The 22,135-nt window shown below is 44.8% G+C and overlaps 2 protein-coding genes across 2 annotated transcripts; both read right to left on the bottom strand.

The window, feature by feature from the left end:
• Positions 1-511: 511 nt before the first annotated feature.
• On the bottom strand, positions 512-7,339 carry LOC140134560 (chemerin-like receptor 1). The gene is made up of 3 exons (XM_072154959.1): positions 7,206-7,339; positions 6,921-6,999; positions 512-3,775 (listed from the first exon to the last, which is right to left on the bottom strand). The coding sequence occupies exon 3, from the start codon at positions 3,750-3,752 to the stop codon at positions 2,793-2,795; it is 960 nt and encodes a 319-aa protein (XP_072011060.1). The 5' UTR covers positions 3,753-3,775; positions 6,921-6,999; positions 7,206-7,339; the 3' UTR covers positions 512-2,792.
• Positions 7,340-13,991: 6,652 nt separating this feature from the next.
• Positions 13,992-20,191, bottom strand: LOC140065343 (chemerin-like receptor 2). Its single transcript, XM_072112932.1, has 2 exons — positions 20,044-20,191; positions 13,992-15,580 (listed from the first exon to the last, which is right to left on the bottom strand). The coding sequence occupies exon 2, from the start codon at positions 15,556-15,558 to the stop codon at positions 14,596-14,598; it is 963 nt and encodes a 320-aa protein (XP_071969033.1). The 5' UTR covers positions 15,559-15,580; positions 20,044-20,191; the 3' UTR covers positions 13,992-14,595.
• Positions 20,192-22,135: the final 1,944 nt, after the last annotated feature.

Genomic DNA, 22,135 nt, shown 5'->3' with positions numbered 1-22,135 from the left:
CTGATGTAAATCTGTTAAGGTTTGGTTCAGTTTGGATCAGGTGCTATAACAAGGCAATATTTGTACAAATAAAAAATAATCCTTATATTTTTCAGTATAATTTTCATACAGCTTCTGTCACGGCTTCTCCCAGCAATCACCAGAAATTAACTTTAAACCTTTACAGTCAAAATCTGAGGGGCATTAGTACGTTAGTAGGACATGAATGAGACTAATTTAACCAGGGCAAAGTCTATCAGAGGTCAAAGGTTTTACAAGAGTAACATCAATGGCCCCTATTTCATATCTTCACCGGGGTCCCGTGGACTGTAGTAGCCGTGGCTAGTAACAAACTGTTACCCAGCAGAATCTTAATCTTCTCATTCGAGAGGTTGTTCTAAGTATTGTAGTTATCAAAAAGGGTCCGACTTCAGGAAAGTGGGACCCCAGATCTCCAGAGAATGGGGATCCCGTTCTCACTTAGGAGGTGGAGCCTCAGGATGAGCATGCACCCGGGTGCTCCATTCCATGTCTATGGGAGTGGTTGGAGCCAAATGTTACACTTGGCTACTCCAGCTCCACCCTTAGTGAGAACGAGATCCCTGATCTATGAAGAGCTAGAGGTCCTGTTCTTCTGATCGCTGGGGGTCTCAGTAGTCAGACCCTCACTGATCAGGTAGTGGATAGAAGATAATTAAATACTTTAAACGCCACTTTAAAGGGGTTTTCCCAATAATGACATGTGTCCCCTACTCACAGGTTAGAGGATAATTGTCTTATTGGGGAACAGAGAGACTTGTAGGATCCCCCATAATTGGCAGAATTGGGATCGCATGTCCTCCTTAGTTGCCCTGTATTGCAGATTACGGGTATCGGCTTATAGCTACTATGTATTTTGGGTAAGGCTTACAGAAGTTGGCAAATTTTATTTTTTTCTCTTGAGAAACATCACCACATTTGCCCATGGGCTACATCTGATATTGCAGTTCTTCTCTATTACTTCTGTGCCCCTAATAAATAGGTATAAATATCTCTATATCAATGATATCTGATGACCTTGATACTTCTAATGACCCCACTATATTTGTGGAGCCTCTATATCTGATTACCTCACTACATTCAATGACCTCACTATTGTTGAGGAGCCTCTATATGAAGACCTCACTACTTCTGATGACCCCACTATCATTGAGGAGCCTCTATATGATGACCTCAGTACAACTGAGCAGCCTCTATATCTGATGACCTCACTACTTCTGATGACCCAGTATAATTGATAAGCCTCTTCCTGATGACCTCACTACCTCTGATGACCCCATTGTCATCGAAGACCCTCTACATCTTATGACCTTACAGCTTCTGATGGCCCCACTATCATATAGGAGCTTCTGTAACTGATGACCTCACTACTTCTGATGCCCCCTCTATAATTGAGAAGCCTCTATTTGATGACCTCACTACTTCTGATGTCCCCTCTATAATTGAGAAGCCTCTATTTGATGACTTCACTACTTCTGATGTCCCCTCTATAACTGAGAAGCCTCTATTTGATGACCTCACTACTTCTGATGACCACACTAGCATTTAGGAGCTTCTATATCCGATGCCCTCACTACTTTTGAGGACAACACATTTTATTTGAGGAGCCTCTATCTGATGACCTCACAAATTCTAATGACCCCCGTATATTTAATGAGCCTCTATCTGATGTTCTCACTACTTCTGATGAGCCCCCCCCCTACTATTGAGTAACCTCTATTTCTCTGCCCTCGTAATCTCTGATAACCTCTCCATTGTGCAGAGCCTCTATCTTTGATGACCCACCATCTATCTCTGATGACCCTGTATTTCCGGTATAGATTTCTTAAATCTTGGAGTAAGTATATTAAGTCCTATATGGAGTGTGTCAAAGATACATTTCTGGACTTTCTCTTTGGGAGAAAAACTTGCCCTTCGATATCAATGACAATATAACATCATGATGTTATGGAAGTGATCACAAAAAGTCTGTTTGTTCTCCATTGTATGTCCATGGGATCTATCCGTGCTTTGAGCCTTTGCTCTTTCTCTCCAACATAAAGACCCCAGACAAGGTGAAGTGTAGCACATCGGATTTTGTAGTCTTGTTCTGCGTTGTAGAGCTCTATCGTGTCAGTGGTCATATTCAGATGACAGGTTTATAGCTATTGATATTGTAGGGAAAGGAGCTACAAGAGAAGGTCAGTCTTGGACATCTTGGTGGTTCTCGAGAAGATGGCTTCTGGGTATCCTGATGAAGCTGGAGATGAAAATTCCCAGTATGCTGGTGGCTCTGTAGATTTGATGAAGATATAATGGTATCAATGATTTAAAGGGAATCTGTCAGCAAAAATGTACTCAATTATCCACCGTTATGATGTCGAGCAGCTTGACACCTTCTAGTTCATGTTCCTTTTATACCACATATTGGAGATATCTCCAGACATCTGGAAAATCAACTTTGAAGTGAGATGTAAATCGATTGTTTAAAGTCAATGAGGCAGAAAACTTATTACTGAAGTCCAGCTCTCCCCACCGCAGAATTTTCCTGCAGCTGTGATTGACATAATGCACCAAACATCAGGAGAGCCTTATAAGAAGAATCTAAGGATTCCGCATCCAAGATGGTCATGATGGTGGCTTTTAAGGGGAACATACAGGGAAGATATTTTTAGTAGATCTGTGGTATTCTGGAAATAGCTGGAGATATTTCTTACCACTGTGTTAAGGACAACTTCTATCCATCCCGAGAGGGTTCCCACTGTAACATCAGTCAGAAAAACGAACCTGTTCCATCAAAAAATGTTGGGTGTGTTCCTACTAATGTTCTTCTTAAAGTATAGAAAAAATGTTTTTTTAAAATCAGGACAAATAAAAACATACATCAAAGGGTTGATACAAGAAGTCAACGAGGCCAAGGCCGTGGTGAGATGAAGACCCTCGTCAATTTGAGAATTTGGAAGTCTTTCTCCAGGGAAGGAAGACAGAAAGGAGAAGACGTGATGTGGAACCCAACAAAGGACGAAGCACATCTGGAGTGAAAAAATAAGTTTCAGTCTTGCATTATATCTAATGTTTTTTTTCCTGTGGTGAAATCTTGTGATAATGAAACATAAAACTGTGATCAGGAAAGGTATGAAGAACCCAAGGACAAAGGCGGTGGCCACTATGGACTGATTCTGGACCTTCTCGTTGTAGAGAACACCATATAGACATTTGGTTGAGTTCTGACAATCATATGTGATTTTGAAGATGAAATAAGGAACACTGACCCCAAGAGAGAAGATCCAGATGACCAGAAGTTGCTTATAAGCCAATGCCCTGGTCCTGCAGGAGATGTAACGAAAGGTACACAGGATCAACAAGCAAAAGTCTATGCTGAACAAAGTGAGAATGAGGGCGCTCACGATCATGTAGAGATAGAAAACAGCACTGCTCAACCTACACAGGAAGGAGTCGAATGACCAGTGGAGGTCCAAGGCAAAGTAGACCAGGTCCATAAGTTTGAATATCGAGAAGGTAAATCCCGCAAAGAACAAATGAATATATAAAAATCCACGGTATTTTTTCTCCATCTTGAAAAATAAGAACCAGAGGACGAAGCCATTCATTATTGGCCCAAATAGGAAAACCAAGGCCGAAATAACAGCAGATACAACACTGGTGGCACGGACATGGTGGGCATCTTCTTTAGATGTGATATTATAATATATCTTCCAGGTCGTGTTGAGGTCAGGACTTGAGTAATTCTCCATTTTACTTGATGGAAAAGGAATCACTGTGGATTATAAGGACAAAATATAATGATATTATCATGTTTACAACTTGGTTTTTAGCATTTTTATTATACGGACATTCAGTGTAGTAAGTGAATTTCACCCCCATTATTGTTATTGTGCCAAGACAAACACATACTCTACCCAATGGTTGAGAACATGAATTGTGATGTAAACGTGTTCCTCAGCTGAGGCCAAAATGTTCCCGAGACCCAATTTAGTTTACTTTAAAAAGTCCAGGAATGCTGAGAGTTCACATGTTTTGGGATGTTTTGATGTAATAGGATGATCCCAACCCAACTAGGTGTCTCAGTGGATTTTAATGTAAAAACAAGACAACATGTTTCAGTATTGGTTGGATCAGGTGATGACCAGGTATCCTGGAGTCTGGATGTTTCTTTATCAATATCTTTCTCTTTATTGATGTAGAACAACTGTCCAGACTATACAACCTCATCATTAAAAGGCCAACTGACCTAGAGAAGACATTGGGGCACATTTACTAAGGGTCCGAATTGCGTTTTTCTGCCAGGTTTTCCGAAATTTACCGTTTTGCGCCGAATTGCCCCGGATTTTTGGCGCACGCAATCGGATTGTGTCGCATCCGTGCCAGGTTGCGTGCAATGAAAAACGGGGGCATGGCCATCTGAAAACTGACGGATTCGGAAAAATTGCGCTATTTAAAAAAAAAAAAATGTTGCTTGACATGCACTTACCTGCACCAGGAATAGGATGGTGAACTCCGGCGGACCTCAGCGCAGAAGCGACACTTGGTGGACATCAAGCGCACGACCTTAGTGAATCGACGGAAGACCCCAGTCCTCGTCGGAGAAAGCGCCGCTAGATCGCGGCAGGACCGGGTGAGTAAATGTGCCCCATTATTCCAATGCTGAAATGTATCATCTTGTTCTTTCCATAAAACTGCAGCGAGAAATCTCCAAGATTGTTCTTTTTCACCCAACCAGCCCCATTCTGAAAATCCAGCTTTCCCAGATCTGCTACAGTTTCAGAGTATTGGTCTTGTATTTACTTTATCTTGAAAGGTGGTAGAACATTTGAGCTGAGTTCATTCGATCAACTCATCTAGCCTTGATTCAGCGGTTACTGCAGATGTTGCCTGTAATGATCACGGATGGTCGTTACACTATGGATGGTGCTGTCCCTAGTATATAACAGCTGACAATGCTGCGTCTCACCCCTGCACCAATCTAATACTAATGGTCTATACTATGGATAGTTCTATGAAAGTTGTAGGATCAGAAAACTTCTAAAAACATTACCAATATTATTAATAGAATTATAAAATTCTAAAAGAGAATGGATAATACCCGACACAAGTGGGGCTAATGGTTTAGAGGCCATAATATGCTGAAGAAACCATAATGTAAAAAATTAGAGAGAGAACTTAGAGAACCAAACTTTCTATATCTTCAATGGGTTGCTATAAGTAGTAAATATAAGTTGGTGTATGGGGGGCTCCAATCTTGAAAAACAGCATCCGGTAAGTAGAGAAGAGAAAAAGAGACGGGCGCTCACCGATCTTTCAATATGAAAATTGCTTCCTTTATTTCGTCTTTAAAACATGCATACTCAAAAACAGGACCTGGGTGCTAATTGGGGGGGTCGTGCAGGTAGCCCACAAAAAGTTTCTAACTAGCTCTGCTTTTCTACCGGCCTCTATGTCGAGGCAGCAGCCGTTCCGCACTAGCTGCACTTCTTCCAGCCTTTTTGTTGAGGCTATGCCGTTTTGTGCTAGCTGCACTTCTTCCGGCCTCTCTGTCGAGGCTACAGACATTTCGTGCTAGCTGCGCTTCTTCCTACTTTTCTATCGAGGCTATGGCCGTTTCGCACTAGCTTCACTTCTTCTGGCTTTTCTATCAAGGTTGCAGACATTTCGCGCTAGCTGCGCTTCTTCCAGCCTCTCTGTCCAGAGAGAGGCCAGAAGAAGTGCAGCTATCGCGAAACGGCCATAGCCTCTTCTTGTGGGCTACCTGCATGCCCCCCCCCCCACCCATCACCCTGCTTGTGAGTATGCATTTTTTAAAGATGAAATAAAAGAAGCAATTGGAAGATCGGTGAGCGCCAGTCTCTTTTTCTCTTTTCTAATTTGAAGAAACCATTATGTGACACAATTCATTGTAGAAGCCAAGTGACTAACTTACCACTGGAAGGTGTCCACCAGAAATATCTACATGGAGAATATAAGGTCATAGGATATGACATTGCCTCTAGGCACCTGGTATCACTGGTTTAATAAAAAGTCTATTCTTTTTCTTCCTCTCACCCATTGCAGGGCTTTTTCCTAAAAAAAATTGTCCTTGTACTGGCGGCTGCTGGCTCAGATGGGTTAAGAGAAGCTGGTGCAAGGCACCGGAGGGTCAGGTAAGGAATGGTCACAGATGGGTCAAGGTCAAGGCATTTACCAGAGAACAGAGCCACGATCAGAGAAAGAGAGGTCAGAACCTAGAACCAGCACCTTCACAGGAACTAATATCACTAATGCTCATGCTTTTACTCGGGGTTACCCTGGAAACATTAGGAATCGGCAAACCGGCCCTTGATATTTTGATATTTTAGCAAGTAACACATGCATGGGCCTTAGGACCCAGGGGAAGCTGGCACAGGAGGAGGAGGAGCCACTACACCCATCTACTGGGATACAGGATAATATTATGTGAGAAATAAGCAAAATGTTTAATTTCCCCCAAAATGAATGTAATAACTTTATAAATGTTATCAGTCCGAGGCTCCTGGTGACCTTATGGAAATCAATTCTTTATTCCGGAAATGTTTTTCTCTTCTAAGTGTAAAGTCTCTTAATATAAGGAGGGAAGGAGATTATGAACATCATGTTCCGTGATTAATTGCAGGAAACGGAGAGTTAAGAAGATAAATAGATCCACGTTCCCTTTGCCTGGGGGGGCTGCATATTTCTCTCTGCAGACTGTCAGCTCCCCGCAGAGTATCACTTCCACATCGTCCTAAGTGAGAGGCTACAGGGGAATCTCTTCTGATGTCCATATCTTATGCCAAATGTTCTGGTACCAATTTATTGACTTGTTCAAACTTAAACTACCCCGAGATCTGGGCCCCCCCCCCCCCCACCCAGTGCCCCCCAGTATAACAAGTCAGCAGATACTATCTTACCTTCTGGTATTTGGGACACAAGTCAGGTCGATGGACGTGCAGACACTTTCCGGATGTCCCTGACAGTCGTCCTCCGCTACTAAATAAATGGAAAAATTATTCCAGAAAAAGGGGAGGGAGCGAGGAAAACATCACTTCCAGAATGTGACCATCATAAACACAAGACCGGACTGCACTGAGCTGCAGAACAAGAAGGAAAGAATAGAAAGAAGAACGATAGAAGGAAAGATGGAAATGAGTCAACCTTTGACTGCTCATCAACAACCAGTTTTGCCAACCACTTACCTTACAATGGTAGGTGGGAGATATAAATCCTCCAGAACTTCCAGAGTCTATATGATGGGACTGGACAGTGCTCTGTGGTTTCTATCGCTCTCTTGGTGGGATGAAAATGTCTCGTTTTCCCAAAGGAAAATTCCCTGCCTTGCAAAACACTTTCTGAATTATTAGACTGCGTAGATTTGGTTTTATGTGTTTTCTTTACTGTTTATATGACACATTCACTCTGTGGGCGGAGAGAGAAGAAGAGGAATAACTTCTAATGGGGGGGGGGGCACTGGAAGTGAAGGATTCTATATATCGAAAGAGATGATGAGGATTTGGTGCATCAACCAGAACATTATGAACCACAAGTCATACTGACCCCCTCCAGTGCAATGGGGGATGGGCTTTATAATGTCCTTCAGAGCTTCTGGCAAATATAACACAGATCAATGGGACACATTTACTTACCCGGTCCAGTCGCGATCCCGTGGCACGTTGTCCTACCAGGATTCAGGTCTGCCGGGATTCATTAAGATTGTGTGCCCGATATCCACCAGGTGTCGCTGCTGCGCCGAGGTCCGCCGGAGTTCACCTTCTTCTTCCCGGTGCATGTGAGTGCTGATCTTGAGACACAAATCATTTTTAAAATTCCTCGGTTTATCCGAATCCGTCGGGTTGTCCAATGTCCACGTCCCCCGATTTCTGTTGCGTGAAAGCCACAATCTGATCACGTGCGCCAAATTCCAGGGGCAATTCGCGTCAAAACGGAAATATGCGGGAAACCCGACAAAAGTGCTGCGTTTGGACCCTTAGTAAATGAGCCGCATTGTTCTCTGGTTTCTACTATTCACAACCAGCGCCGGACTGGGGCTTCTTGGACCCACTAGATAAATTCATCCTTGGAGCATACCCTTCATAAACCCGGGAAAATGATCCTTGTCTACAGGTTGTAGCCTTTAACCCCTTAACGCTCTGCGCCGTAGCTCTAAGGCGCACAGGTATAAGGGATGTATGAAGAGGGCTCACGGGCTGAGTCCTCTTCATACAGAGGTGGGGGTTGTTGCATATTGCAGCAAACCCCCACCGCTAATAACCGTGGTCGGTGCTTGCACCGATCGCGGCTATTAACCCTTTCAACGCCGCCAGCAAAGTCGCCGGCGGCGTTTAAAAGAGGGCGGCGCGCGGGCGCCGCCATCTTTTTTGCGATCGCCGTGCCCCCGAACGTCATCGGGGGGCAGCGATCGGTTACCATGGTAGCCTGGGGTCTTTGTTTGACCCGAAGCTATCTGGCTTCTGCAGATTCGTTACAATGAGCCAGTGGCTCATTGTAATGAATGTGCAGCAAAAATGCCATATATTGCAATACAGAAGTATTGCAGTATATGGTAGCAGCGATCTGACCATCTAGGGTTAATGTACCCTAGATGGTCTAAAAAATAGTAAAAAAAAAAAAAAGAAAAAAAAAGTTTAAAAAATAAAAAAAATTAATAAAATATTAAAAATTCAAATCACCCCCTTTCCCTTGAACGGATATAAAACATAATAAACAGTAAAAATCACAAACATATTAGGTATGAAAAGTATGAAAAAGTTATTAGCGTCAGAAGATGGCAAAATTTTTTTTTCTTTTTTGTACATATTCGTTTAATTTTTGAAAATGTATTAAAACACAATGAAACCTGTATAAATGTGGTATCACCGCGATCGCACCGAACCAAAAAATAAAGTAGGCGTGTTATTTGGAGCGAAGAGTGAAAGTCGTAAAAACTGAGCCCACAAGAACGTGACGCAATTTTTAAATTTTTCCACATTTGGAATTTTTTTTCAGCTTCGCAGTACTCGGCATGTTAAAATAAATAACATTACAGGAAAGTAAAATTTGTTACGCACAAAATAAGCCCTCACACAGGTCTGTACATGTAAAAATGAAAAAGTTATGGATTTTTGAAGTTGGTGAGCGAGAAATGAGCCGAAAAACCCTCCGTCCTTAAGGGGTTAAGGTTGTCCATCCAGGACCCAGTCGTAGGCTGGAGCTTTGGCACAATGGAGGATCCTCTGATGGTCTCGGGGCTGATGTTGCCTAGAACACAGAGACAATCCATAGAATCTTCAGAATTTCTTGATGGGATGAGATTGTTTTGTTTATCGCAGGAAATACTTCTGCTTTGCTTCAGACCTTTAAGTATTGTTTGACTTCTCTGGTTTTCAGTTTTTATGGCGCTTTTTGACTGTTTACGTGACGTATACACTGCGTGTGCCGAGGAGGAAGAAGCAGAACGACTCTTAAAATGGTGAAATCCTCGATATAGAACAGAGGGGGTCATTTACTAAGGGCCCCATTCGAGTTTTCCCGACGTGTTACCCGAATATTTCCGATTTGCGCCAATTTCCCCTGAATTGCCCCGGGATTTTGGCGCACGCGATCGGATTGTGGCGCATCAGCGCCCAGCATGCACGCGACGGAAATCGGGGGGCGTGGTCAAACGAAAACCCGACGGATTCGGAAAAACCGCCGCATTATTAAAAAAAAATCTGTCGCGGAGCTTGCACTTACCTTCACTCAGCCCGGCTCGGTGAACTCCAGTGCGTTCCAATGCTCTTCAGCGCAGCAGCGCCACCTGGTGGACGGCGGAGGAACTGCCTTAATGAATCCCGGCCGGACCCGAATCCACCGCAGAGAACGCGCCGCTGGATCGCGAATGGACCGGGTAAGTAAATCTGCCCCAGAAACTTCCGGATGAGGGCTCTACAGAAGAAGGCAGGTCCCTCCTAGTCTTCTTACCACCATGTGTACGTTTAAGTTGGTGACATTATGGCGGGCCCTCAGCCTTTTTAGTGCCTCATACACCAGAACATTGGTACACAAGGCAGGATACACTGAAGGCCACTGTCTGCTGACAATATCTAGACCTCTCAGTGGCCACATGTTCATATAATAAAGTTGTGTAGATGTAACTGGGTAAGTGCCGGTAAGTGGGCAGGTTAGAATGTGCCCCGCCTCCAGTGCAACTAACCTTGCTGACAGGTTACAATTAGCTTCTTCTCTACTGATACCATCATTGTAGTTAATATGAAAATAGGTTTTCCCAGGATGGGATAAGGAACACATTGCGACGCAATTTAAATGTTAAATCCCGCGCTCAGTCCGAATCCATTGGATCATCCGACGGCCCTCCCCCCCGATTTGTGTCATATGAAAGCCGCCAAAATCCGTTTGCGTGTGCCATAAAACCCTTTTAAATGTGCCGCAAATCGGTAATCGTCGGAATATCCAACGTTTGTGCGGTTTGCGGACCCTTAGTAAATGAGCCCCATCATCTCTTAGTTACCTTAGCCTCCTTTGGTTTTAATCTCGCATGATGTCATAAGGCTTCCTGAAAGTCATTCTTAATGTTAAGGGAGCTGCCTTACGAGGTATCTTAGAGGCAGATTAGATACCTGAAAAATCTATCATTATATTTCCCAGAATCCCCCAGTGGAGCATCAATGGCTATAAGTCTCCATACACCTGCAAGGCGCCGTTAATAGGCAAAGTCTATTCCGTACTATCCTTTGGAATTTACTTCTCTGCGTTCGGGGGAGGGGTAAAGGCTGGGGTTTTTTTTTTGTTTGCCTGAGGCAGCAAATTCCTCCTTCTACTTTTGCTAAACAGATGAAAATGAAGACGCTGGAAACAAATTCCAGGAATTGCAGAGGCGGCATCGGAGGTACAACTCTGTTAATGCTAAATATTGACACATGGACTCCTGGGGCAGTAGGTTGGACCAGTGCCAGGGGGTAGGTCAGTGTCTTGTCCAACCTCCAGTGTCGGAGAAAGGAGGCAGCGCTGCAGGAGACCTCATCACACAGAAGTCGATGAAATTGCCCTCCACAAGTGTGAAAAATCTTATGTAGTGCCCTGGATCAGAGGAGCATTGGATATTGGACATTTTTTTGGACATGTGAATATTTCCCCTCTGCTCTTCTTACTTTATTTTATATGAGGGGTTAACTTGCATTAATCTATAGTGCTACATCTGTATAGACCGGTAGAAAGGGTTAATGAACGCCGAGAGACATTTCTGACTGTGTATTCCAGCTATACAGGAAATTGCTTTGGAGAATAAAAATGGGCTTGTTTACCTGAGGTGCAGACAGCCTGACTTTTAGAATGACAGGTTCTGGCTAGAAAGTTGTTTAACACTTTAGAAACTTGCTGTCATAGAGTATTATGGGGACTCAGTTTAATGGGGGAATGCTTTGTCATTGTTTATTCTAAAATTTCTCCACTCCTACCCCAGTAAAAGATCTGGGTGTTTTAACACCAAACCTGCAGCTCATCCCTACTGTGGGATCATTTTGGGGACTGCTTGTAAAATGCTTCTTCCTCTACTTCTATGTATAGATAAATATGTCTGCTTCCACAAAGACAGGATTGTACTACTGCCCTCATCCTCCATACACTGTATTACACTACACAGCTTGTACTACTCCCCTCATCCTCCATACACTGTATTACACTACACAGCTTGTACTACTCCCATCCTCCATACACTGCATTACACTACACAGCTTGTACTACTCCTCCCATCCTCCATAGACTGTATTACACTACACAGCTTGTACTACTCCCCTCATCCTCCATAGACTGTATTACACTACACAGCTAGTACTACTACTCCCATCCTCCATAGACTGTATTACACTACACAGCTTGTACTACTACTCCCATCCTCCATAGACTGTATTACACTACACAGCTTGTACTACTACCCCCATCCTCCATAGACTGTATTACACTACACAGCTTGTACTACTACTCCCATCCTCCATAGACTGTATTACACTACACAGCTTGTACTACTCCCCTCATCCTCCATAGACTGTATTACACTACACAGCATGTACTACTCCCCCCATCCTCCATAGATTGTATTACACTACACAGCTTGTACTACTACTCCCATCCTCCATAGACTGTATTACACTACACAGCTTGTACTACTCCCCTCATCCTCCATAGACTGTATTACACTACACAGCATGTACTACTCCCCTCATCCTCCATAGACTGTATTACACTACACAGCTTGTACTACTCCCCCCATCCTCCATAGACTGTATTACACTACACAGCTTGTACTACTCCCCTCATCCTCCATAGACTGTATTACACTACACAGCTTGTACTACTCCCCTCATCCTCCATAGACTGTATTACACTACACAGCTTGTACTACTCCCCTCATCCTCCATAGACTGTATTACACTACACAGCTTGTACTACTCCCCCCATCCTCCATAGACTGTATTACACTACACAGCATGTACTACTCCCCCCATCCTCCATAGACTGTATTACACTTCACAGCTTGTACTACTCCCCTCATCCTCCATAGACTGTATTACACTACACAGCTTGTACTACTCCCCTCATCCTCCATAGACTGTATTACACTACACAGCTTGTACTACTCCCCCCATCCTCCATAGACTGTATTACACTACACAGCATGTACTACTCCCCCCATCCTCCATAGACTGTATTACACTACACAGCGTGTACTACTCTCATCCTCCATAGACTGTATTACACTACACAGCTGGTACTACTCCCCCCATCCTCCATAGACTGTATTACACTGCACAGCTTGTACTACTACTCCCATCCTCCATAGACTGTATTACACTACACAGCTTGTACTACTCCCCTCATCCTCCATAGACTGTATTACACTACACAGCTTGTACTACTCCCATCATCCTCCATAGACTGTATTACACTACACAGCTTGTACTACTCCCATTCTCCATAGACTGTATTACACTACACAGCTTGTACTACTCCCCCCATCCTCCATAGACTGTATTACACTACACAGCTTGTACTACTCCCATTCTCCATAGACTGTATTACACTACACAGCTTGTACTACTCCCCCCATCCTCCATAGACTGTATTTCACTACACAGCTTGTACTACTCCCATCATCCTCCATAGACTGTATTACACTACACAGCTTGTACTACTCCCATTCTCCATAGACTGTATTACACTACACAGCTTGTACTACTCCCCCCATCCTCCATAGACTGTATTACACTACACAGCTTGTACTACTCCCATTCTCCATAGACTGTATTACACTACACAGCTTGTACTACTCCCCCCATCCTCCATAGACTGTATTACACTACACAGCATGTACTACTCCCCCCATCCTCCATAGACTGTATTACACTGCACAGCTTGTACTACTACTCCCATCCTCCATAGACTGTATTACACTACACAGCTGGTACTACTCCCCCCATCCTCCATAGACTGTATTACACTACACAGCTTGTACTACTCCCCTCATCCTCCATACACTGTATTACACTACACAGCTTGTACTACTCCCATCAGCCTCCATAGACTGTATTACACTACACAGCTTGTACTACTCCCATCATCCTCCATACACTGTATTACACTACACAGCTTGTACTACTCCCATCCTCCGTAGACTGTATTACACTACACAGCTTGTACTACTCCCATCCTCCGTAGACTGTATAACACTACACAGCTTATACTACTCCCCCCATCCTCCATAGTCTGTACTGTACATGTATTAGTACCTGTAGAGAATAAAACTTCCTTACTCCTGCCATCTTTGGTTCTAGTAATAACAATGTATCTGATGCTTCTCCTTGCCTTACACCATTTATAACCCTGCGGAGAAGGAATCGTTGTCCCTCATCTTGTAAATGGATCATTTCTATACAATTATAAGTTATATCTGGCAAACAGAACCTGTAGACAACTATCATTTTATTACAATTCACCAAAAAAAAAATTTCTTTGGCATAAAAAAATAAATAATACTGTAAAAAATAAAAATTATGACTTTCCTTAAAAGCTCCACAAAAACAAAGACAACAATGGGAAGATTCCGAGAAATGTCCATACACCATTGAGTCCACCATCAAGTCCACCATCGAGTCCACCATTGAGTCCACCATCGAGTCCACCATCGAGTCCACCATCGAGTCCACCATCGAGTCCACCATCAAGTCCACCATCGAGTCCACCATCGAGTCCACCATCGAGTCCACCATCGAGTCCACCATCAAGTCCACCATTAAGTCCACCATCGAGTCCACCATCAAGTCCACCATTGAGTTTACCATAGAGTCCGCCATTGAGTCCACCATTGAGTCCACCATCAAGTCCACCATCAAGTCCACCATCAAGTCCACCATCAAGTAACCATCAAGTCCACCGAGTTCACCATCGAGTTCACCATCGAGTTCACCATCGAGTCCACCATCAAGTCCACCATCAAGTCCACCATTGAGTCCACCATGGAGTTCACCATCGAGTCCACCATCGAGTTCACCATCTAGTTCATCATTGAGTCCACCATTGAGTCCACCATTGAGTCTGTTACTTTAGGTTGTTTGCCTTCCAGTGTCTAATCTTCTTCTGAAAGAACTGAGAAAAAGCTTCCTTAAAATCTGGGCAAATGAAAGCGTAAATCAAGGGGTTTACACAAGAAGTCATGGAGGCCAAGGCCATGGAGAGATGGAGACCCGTGTCAATCACTGTATCCAGAGGTCCCCTAGATGTGAAAGAAGATAGAAAGGAGAAGACGTGGTGTGGAAGCCAAAGGAGAACAAAGCTCATCTGGATGGAGTAAATCACTTTCAGTCTTGTTGTGTATCTGGAGGTTTTTTTCCTGTGGTGAAACACTGTAATGAGGAAACATGAAATTATGACCAAGAAAGGTATGAAGAACCCAAGGACAAAGGCGGTGGTCACTATGGACTGATACTGGACCTTCTCGTTGTGGAGAACACCATATAGACATTTGGTGGAGCTCTGGCAATCATATGTGTTCTTAAAGATGAAGTAAGGGACACTGACCCCAAGAGAGAAGATCCAGGTGGCCAAGAGTTCCTTCATAGCCAACCCCTTGGTCCTACGTGAAAAATAACGAAATGTGTGCAGGATCAACAAGCAATAGTCTATACTGAATAAAGCCAGGATGAGGGAGCTCACAAACATGTAGAGATGGAAAACTGCTCCATTCAACCTACACATAAAGGAACCAAAAGGCCAGTGAAGGTCCAAAGCAAAGTAGACCATGTCCAGAAGCTGGAATACTGAGAAGATGAACCCTGCAATGAACAAATGAAGGTAAACAATGGTGCGGAATTTCTTCTCCATCATGAAGTGCTGGATCCATAGGACGAAGCCGTTTACTGTTGGTCCCAATAGGAAAACCAAGGAAACAATCACAGCAGATACAACACTGGTGACATGGACTTGGCCGCCATCTTCCCTGTCGGTGAGGTTACAATATTCCTTCCAGGTAAATGTAGGGTCCAGACTTGAGTAATTCTCCATTTTCTGGATTAGAAGGGAATCTCTGCGGAATAGAAATAAAAATATCAACATCCTATAATATATAAATAATTCATAAATAAGGTGGTGGCACATTTCAGGAGACTTCTTTTCGAGCACAGTGTTGTGTCACAGCAGATGCTTCAGAAATACATGTGTAAGCACCAGGAGAACCCTAATACTAATGCTCAGGTAGGTCCCTCAGAGAAGTGCAGAGCTGGAGCCTTTGTCCCCCTGATCAGATGTCACAGATTACTGAGAGGCAGACGAGTAATAGGGGATGGGAAGTGAGTAATCAGGAAGCTAAGATTCGTTACAATAAAACCGACAACTCGACAAACCTGTCCCTAAGATAAACATTGTGAAGACTCCGACGGGATCAGATGACTGATTAGGCTCGGTCTGATCAGCCATCAATGTGAGCAGATGCCACCAGGACAGTGGGAAACATTCCTGGGAAACCCTTGGGGTGTGTGCAGAGAGTGTTCTACAACTAGAAGCCCCACCATATAAGGAGACACATGGGGCTGATAGGTGACCTGCACATGGCCCCCTCATCATCACACCAGCAGAGGGAAGTGTGTCCTCCTATCACTGCTAGGGGTAACTGACAGTCCTACGTGATGGTCCCCACATCATCAGAAAAAGGGGTTGTGTATTGTTCCACATTAAAGGCAGGATTGAATAGTTCAGCCTAATTGTGGTTCCCATGATCCGCCCCAGGTCTGACGACAGGAGATGTACCCACCACCAGGATATGCATCCACCACCAGGAGATGCATCCACCACCAGGAGATGTATCCACTACCAGGAGATGTATCCACCACCAGGAGATGCATCCACCACCAGGATATGCATCCACCACCAGGAGATGCATCCACCACCAGGAGATGTATCCACCACCAGGAGATGTATCCACCACCAGGAGATGTATCCACCACAAGGAGATGCATCCACCACCAGGAGATGTATCCACCACCAGGAGATGTACCCACCACAAGGAGATGTACCCACCACCAGGAGATGTATCCACCACCAGGAGATGTATCCATGACCAGGAGATGTATCCACCACCAGGAAATGTATCCACCACCAGGAGATGTATCCACCACCAGGAGATGTATCCACCACCAGGAGATGTATCCACCACAAGGAGATGTATCCACCACCAGGAGATGTACTCACCACCAGGAGATGTATCCACCACAAGGAGATGTATCCACCACCAGGAGATGTATCCACCACCAGGAGATGTATCCACCACCAGGAGATGTACCCACCACCAGGAGATGTATCCACCACCAGGAGATGTATCCACCACCAGGAGATGTATCCACGACCAGTAGATGTATCCACCACCAGGAGATGTGTCCACCACCAGGAGATGTATCCACCACCAGGAGATGTACCCACCACAAGGAGATGTATCCACCACCAGGAGATGTACCCACCACCAGGAGATGTATCCACCACAAGGAGATGTATCCACCACCAGGAGATGTATCCACCACCAGGAGATGTATCCACCACCAGGAGATGTATCCACCACCAGGAGATGTACCCACCACCAGGAGATGTATCCACCACCAGGAGATGTATCCACGACCAGTAGATGTATCCACCACCAGGAGATGCATCCACCACCAGGAGATGTATCCACCACCAGGAGACGTATCCACCACCAGGAGACGTGTCCACCACCAGGAGATGCATCCACCACCAGGAGATACATCCACCACCAGGAAATGTATCCACCACCAGGAGATGTACCCACCACCAGGAGATGTACCCACCACCAGGAGATGTACCCACCACCAGGAGATGTATCCACCACCAGGAGATGTGTCCACCACCAGGAGATGTATCCACCACCAGGAGACGTATCCACCACCAGGAGATGTATCCACCACCAGGAGACATATCCACTACCAGGAGACATATCCACCACCAGGAGACGTATCCACCACCAGGAGACGTGTCCACCACCAGGAGATGTATCCACCACCAGGAGATGTATCCACTACCAGGAGATGTGTCCACCACCAGGAGATGTATCCACCACCAGGAGATGTATCCACCACCAGGAGATGTATCCACCACCAGGAGACGTATCCACCACCAGGAGACGTGTCCACCACCAGGAGATGTATCCACCACCAGGAGATGTATCCACCACCAGGAGATGTACCCACCACCAGGAGATGCATCCACCACCAGGAGATGCATCCACCACCAGGAGATGCATCCACCACCAGGAAATGTATCCACCACCAGGAGATGTACCCACCACCAGTAGATGTACCCACCACCAGGAGATGTATCCACCACCAGGAGATGTATCCACCACCAGGAGATGTATCCACCACCAGGAGACGTGTCCACCACCAAGAGATGTATCCACCACCAGGAGACGTATCCACCACCAGGAGATGTACCCACCACCAGGAGATGTATCCACCACCAGGAGATGTATCCACGACCAGGAGATGTATCCACCACCAGAAAATGTATCCACCACCAGGAGATGTACCCACCACCAGGAGATGCATCCACCACCAGGAGATGCACCCACCACCAGGAGATGTACCCACCACCAGGAGATGTATCCACCACCAGGAGATGTATCCACCACCAGGAGATGTATCCACCACCAGGAGACGTATCCACCACTAGGAGACGTGTCCACCACCAGGAGATGTATCCACCACCAGGAGATGTATCCACCACCAGGAGATGTATCCACCACCAGGAGAGATAAAGTGTAACTATAGTCACCAGATACAACGTTACGTTACTGACCGGTAAAACAAACAAAAGGATAATAAACCAAATGTCTAAAACATCACAATCTCTGTTTATTTAATGATTAAAAGAGTCCAAAGAGCAGAGAAGGATCAGAACCAATCAGACTCATATTCTCATATTCTGGCTCCAGGTTCTGATTTATCACAAGCACCGGAACTGAAATCTACACCAGACCCCTGCGTCTCTTTCCCCTTAAGATCTCGGAGCAGAGTTTGCTGCTGTTATCAAATGTTCCTGTTCCCTTCCCTCAAGCCCCAGCCCCAGCCCCAGCCCCCAGCCCCAGCCCTCTCTGCAGACTGTCACTCCCTACAGCCCCAGCCCCAGGCAGTGTGTTTCCTCTCTGCAGACTATCACTCCCCCAGCCCCAGGGAAGGGGGGGGGGTAGGGGGGACACTGACACATTAGAAAACCTTCTACCATTTCTTTTATATTACTAAAAAACATATGAGAAGGTGAAATGAGACATGGAAACAGAGATAGATATGAGATAGATAGATAGATAGGAGATAGATAGATAGATAGATAGATAGATAGATAGATAGATAGATAGATAGATAGATAGATAGATAGATATGAGATAGATAGATAGATAGATAGGAGATAGATAGATAGATAGATAGATAGATAGATAGATAGATAGATAGATAGGAGATAGATAGATAGGAGATAGGAGATATATAGGAGATAGATAGATAGATAGATAGATAGATAGATAGATAGGAGATAGATAGATAGATAGATAGGAGATACATAGATATGAGATAGATAGATAGATAGATAGATAGATAGATATGAGATAGATAGATAGATAGATAGATAGGAGATAGATAGATAGATAGATAGATAGGAGATAGATAGATAGATAGATAGATAGATAGATAGATAGATAGATAGATAGATAGGAGATAGATAGATAGATAGATAGGAGATAGATAGATAGATAGATAGATAGATAGATAGATAGATAGAAGATAGATAGATCGATAGATAGATAGGAGATAGATAGATAGATAGATAGATAGATAGATAGGAGATAGATAGATAGAGAGATAGATAGATAGATAGATAGATAGATAGATAGGAGATAGATAGATAGATAGATAGATAGATAGGAGATAGATAGATAGATAGGAGATAGATAGATAGGAGATAGATAGATAGATAGATAGATAGATAGATAGATAGATAGATAGATAGATAGGAGATAGACAGGAGATAGACAGGAGATAGAGAGATAGATAGATAGATAGATATATAGATAGATAGATAGATAGATAGATAGATAGATAGATAGGAGATAGATAGATAGGAGATAGATAGATAGATAGATAGATAGGAGATAGATAGATAGATAGGAGATAGATAGATATGAGATAGATAGATAGATAGATAGGAGATAGATAGAAGATAGATAGATAGATAGATAGATAGGAGATGGATAGATAGATAGATAGAAGATAGATAGATAGATAGATAGATAGATAGAAGATAGAGAGATAGATAGATAGATAGATAGATAGGAGATAGATAGATAGATAGATAGATAGATAGATAGATAGGAGATAGATAGGAGATAGATAGATAGATATTAGAAAGATACAGAAAGTAACATATCATACAATACACAATAACAGTAACTGTCACTAGATCTGAGCCTCTCCCCTCTGGCAGGACAGGACTTACCTCTCCAGCTGTCAGTACACGCAGACACCGTCCACATATCCCGAACCCCGGTCACCGGCCGCCGCCTCTGCAGAAAGAGAGAAGTGATAGAGGAATGGGAGGAGCAGCACAGATGACGTCACTGCCAGAGAGTGCAGACACACAAACCCTCCGGAGAAAGAGAAGGAAAGAATATATATTCAATAGATACATTGAAATACAGATAATAATAATCTTTATTTCTCATATTCCGTAGCTTTACACATCATATGGAACATGTACTAATATAATATTACATTACAGAGTCATAACATAATCAGATAAAACAATAGGAGTGAGGACTTGCTGCCATGAACCAAGGTTCTTTTGGGGCTAATGACTGATTACTAGAGATGAGCGAGTATACTCGTCCGAGCTTGATGCTCGTTCGAGTATTAAGGTACTCGAGACGGCTCGTTGCTCGGACGAGTATTTCCCCTGCTCGAGATCGAGCATTTAATTAAAAAAACACAGTGAAGAACAGTGAAGAATAGAATAAAAACAGTGAACACAGTGAACACAGGATCATTTAAGTGAAGAACACAGTGAAGAACAGTGAAGAATAGAATAAAAACAGTGAACACAGTGAACACAGGATCATTTAAGTGAAGAACACAGTGAAGAATAGATTACAGATGTTCGGCACATCTGCTTACTTGTCGGGAGATACGCGCGGAACGGTGCGAACAAAATAGTATGTGAAGAACAATATATATGTGTGAAGAACACATTGAAGAACATGGTGAGCAGGACAGAGACACCGGGGAGCAGCACAGAGACACCGGGGAGCAGCACAGAACACCGGGGAGCAGCACGGAGACATGGGGCAGCGGCAGCACGGAGACATGGGGCAGCGGCAGCACGGAGACATGGGGCAGTGGCAGCACGGAGACATCGGGCAGCGGCACGGAGCGGCACGGAGACATCGGGGACCGGCACGGAGACATCGGGGCACGGAGACATCGGGGAGCGGCACGGAGACATCGGGGAGCGGCACGGAGACATCGGGGAGCGGCACGGAGACATCAGGGCACGGAGACATCGGGGAGCGGCACGGAGACATCGGGCAGCGGCACGGAGACATCGGGCAGCGGGCAGCGGCACGGAGCGGCACGGAGACATCGGGCAGCGGCACGGAGCGGCACGGAGACATCGGGGAGCGGCACGGAGACATCGGGGCAGGAAGACATCGGGGAGCGGCACGGAGACATCGGGGAGCGGCACGGAGACAACGGGCAGCGGCACGGAGACATCGGGCAGCGGCACGGAGACATCGGTGAGCAGCATGGAGACATCGGGCAGCGGCACGGAGACTTCGGGCAGCGGCACGGAGCGGCACGGAGACATCGGGCAGCGGCACGGAGCGGCACGGAGACATCGGGGAGCGGCACGGAGACATCGGGGCACGAAGACTTCGGGGAGCGGCACGGAGACATCGGGGAGCGGCACGGAGACATCGGGGCACGGAGACAACGGGCAGCGGCACGGAGACATCGGGCTACGGCACGGAGACATCGGGCAGCGGCACGGAGACATCGGGCAGCAGCACGGAGACATCGGTGAGCAGCACGGAGACATCGGGGAGACTTCAGTGGAAGAAGAGCAGCGGATCCCGGGACAGCGTATCTCCTGACAAGTAAGCAGATGTGCCGAACATCTGCAATCTATTCTTCACTGTGTTTTTCACTGTGTTTTTCACTTAAATGATCCTGTGTTCACTGTTTTTATTCTATTCTTCACTGTTCTCCACATCTGCTAACTTGTCGGGAGATAATATACGCGCAGAACAGTGAAGAATAGATTGCAGATGTTTGTATACATCTGCTAACTTATCAGAAGACATTCTTTTTCAATTAATTAACACATTTTATTCCCGAACCATGGTCCCTTTGAAAAATGCTCGAGTCTCCCATTGACTTCAATGGGGCTCGTTATTCGAGACGAGCACTCGAGCATCAGGAAAAGTTTGTCTCGAATAACGAGTACCCGAGCATTTTAGTGCTCGCTCATCTCTAATCAGCACCTCATCAACTAGAGCTGCCAGAGAGAAATGGAAGGTATTTTTGGAATCAGA

Source organism: Engystomops pustulosus, chromosome 6, assembly GCF_040894005.1.
Source record: "Engystomops pustulosus chromosome 6, aEngPut4.maternal, whole genome shotgun sequence".
Lineage (NCBI taxonomy): Eukaryota > Metazoa > Chordata > Amphibia > Anura > Leptodactylidae > Engystomops > Engystomops pustulosus.
The sequence above is the reverse complement of the archived record's forward strand: the minus strand, read 5'-3'. Positions and strand labels throughout refer to the sequence as shown.

Excerpts from the sequence above, each read along its gene's own strand:
- LOC140134560 (XM_072154959.1), bottom strand. The coding sequence starts at position 3,752 with ATGGAGAATTACTCAAGTCCTGACCTCAACACGACCTGGAAGATATAT.
- LOC140065343 (XM_072112932.1), bottom strand. The coding sequence starts at position 15,558 with ATGGAGAATTACTCAAGTCTGGACCCTACATTTACCTGGAAGGAATAT.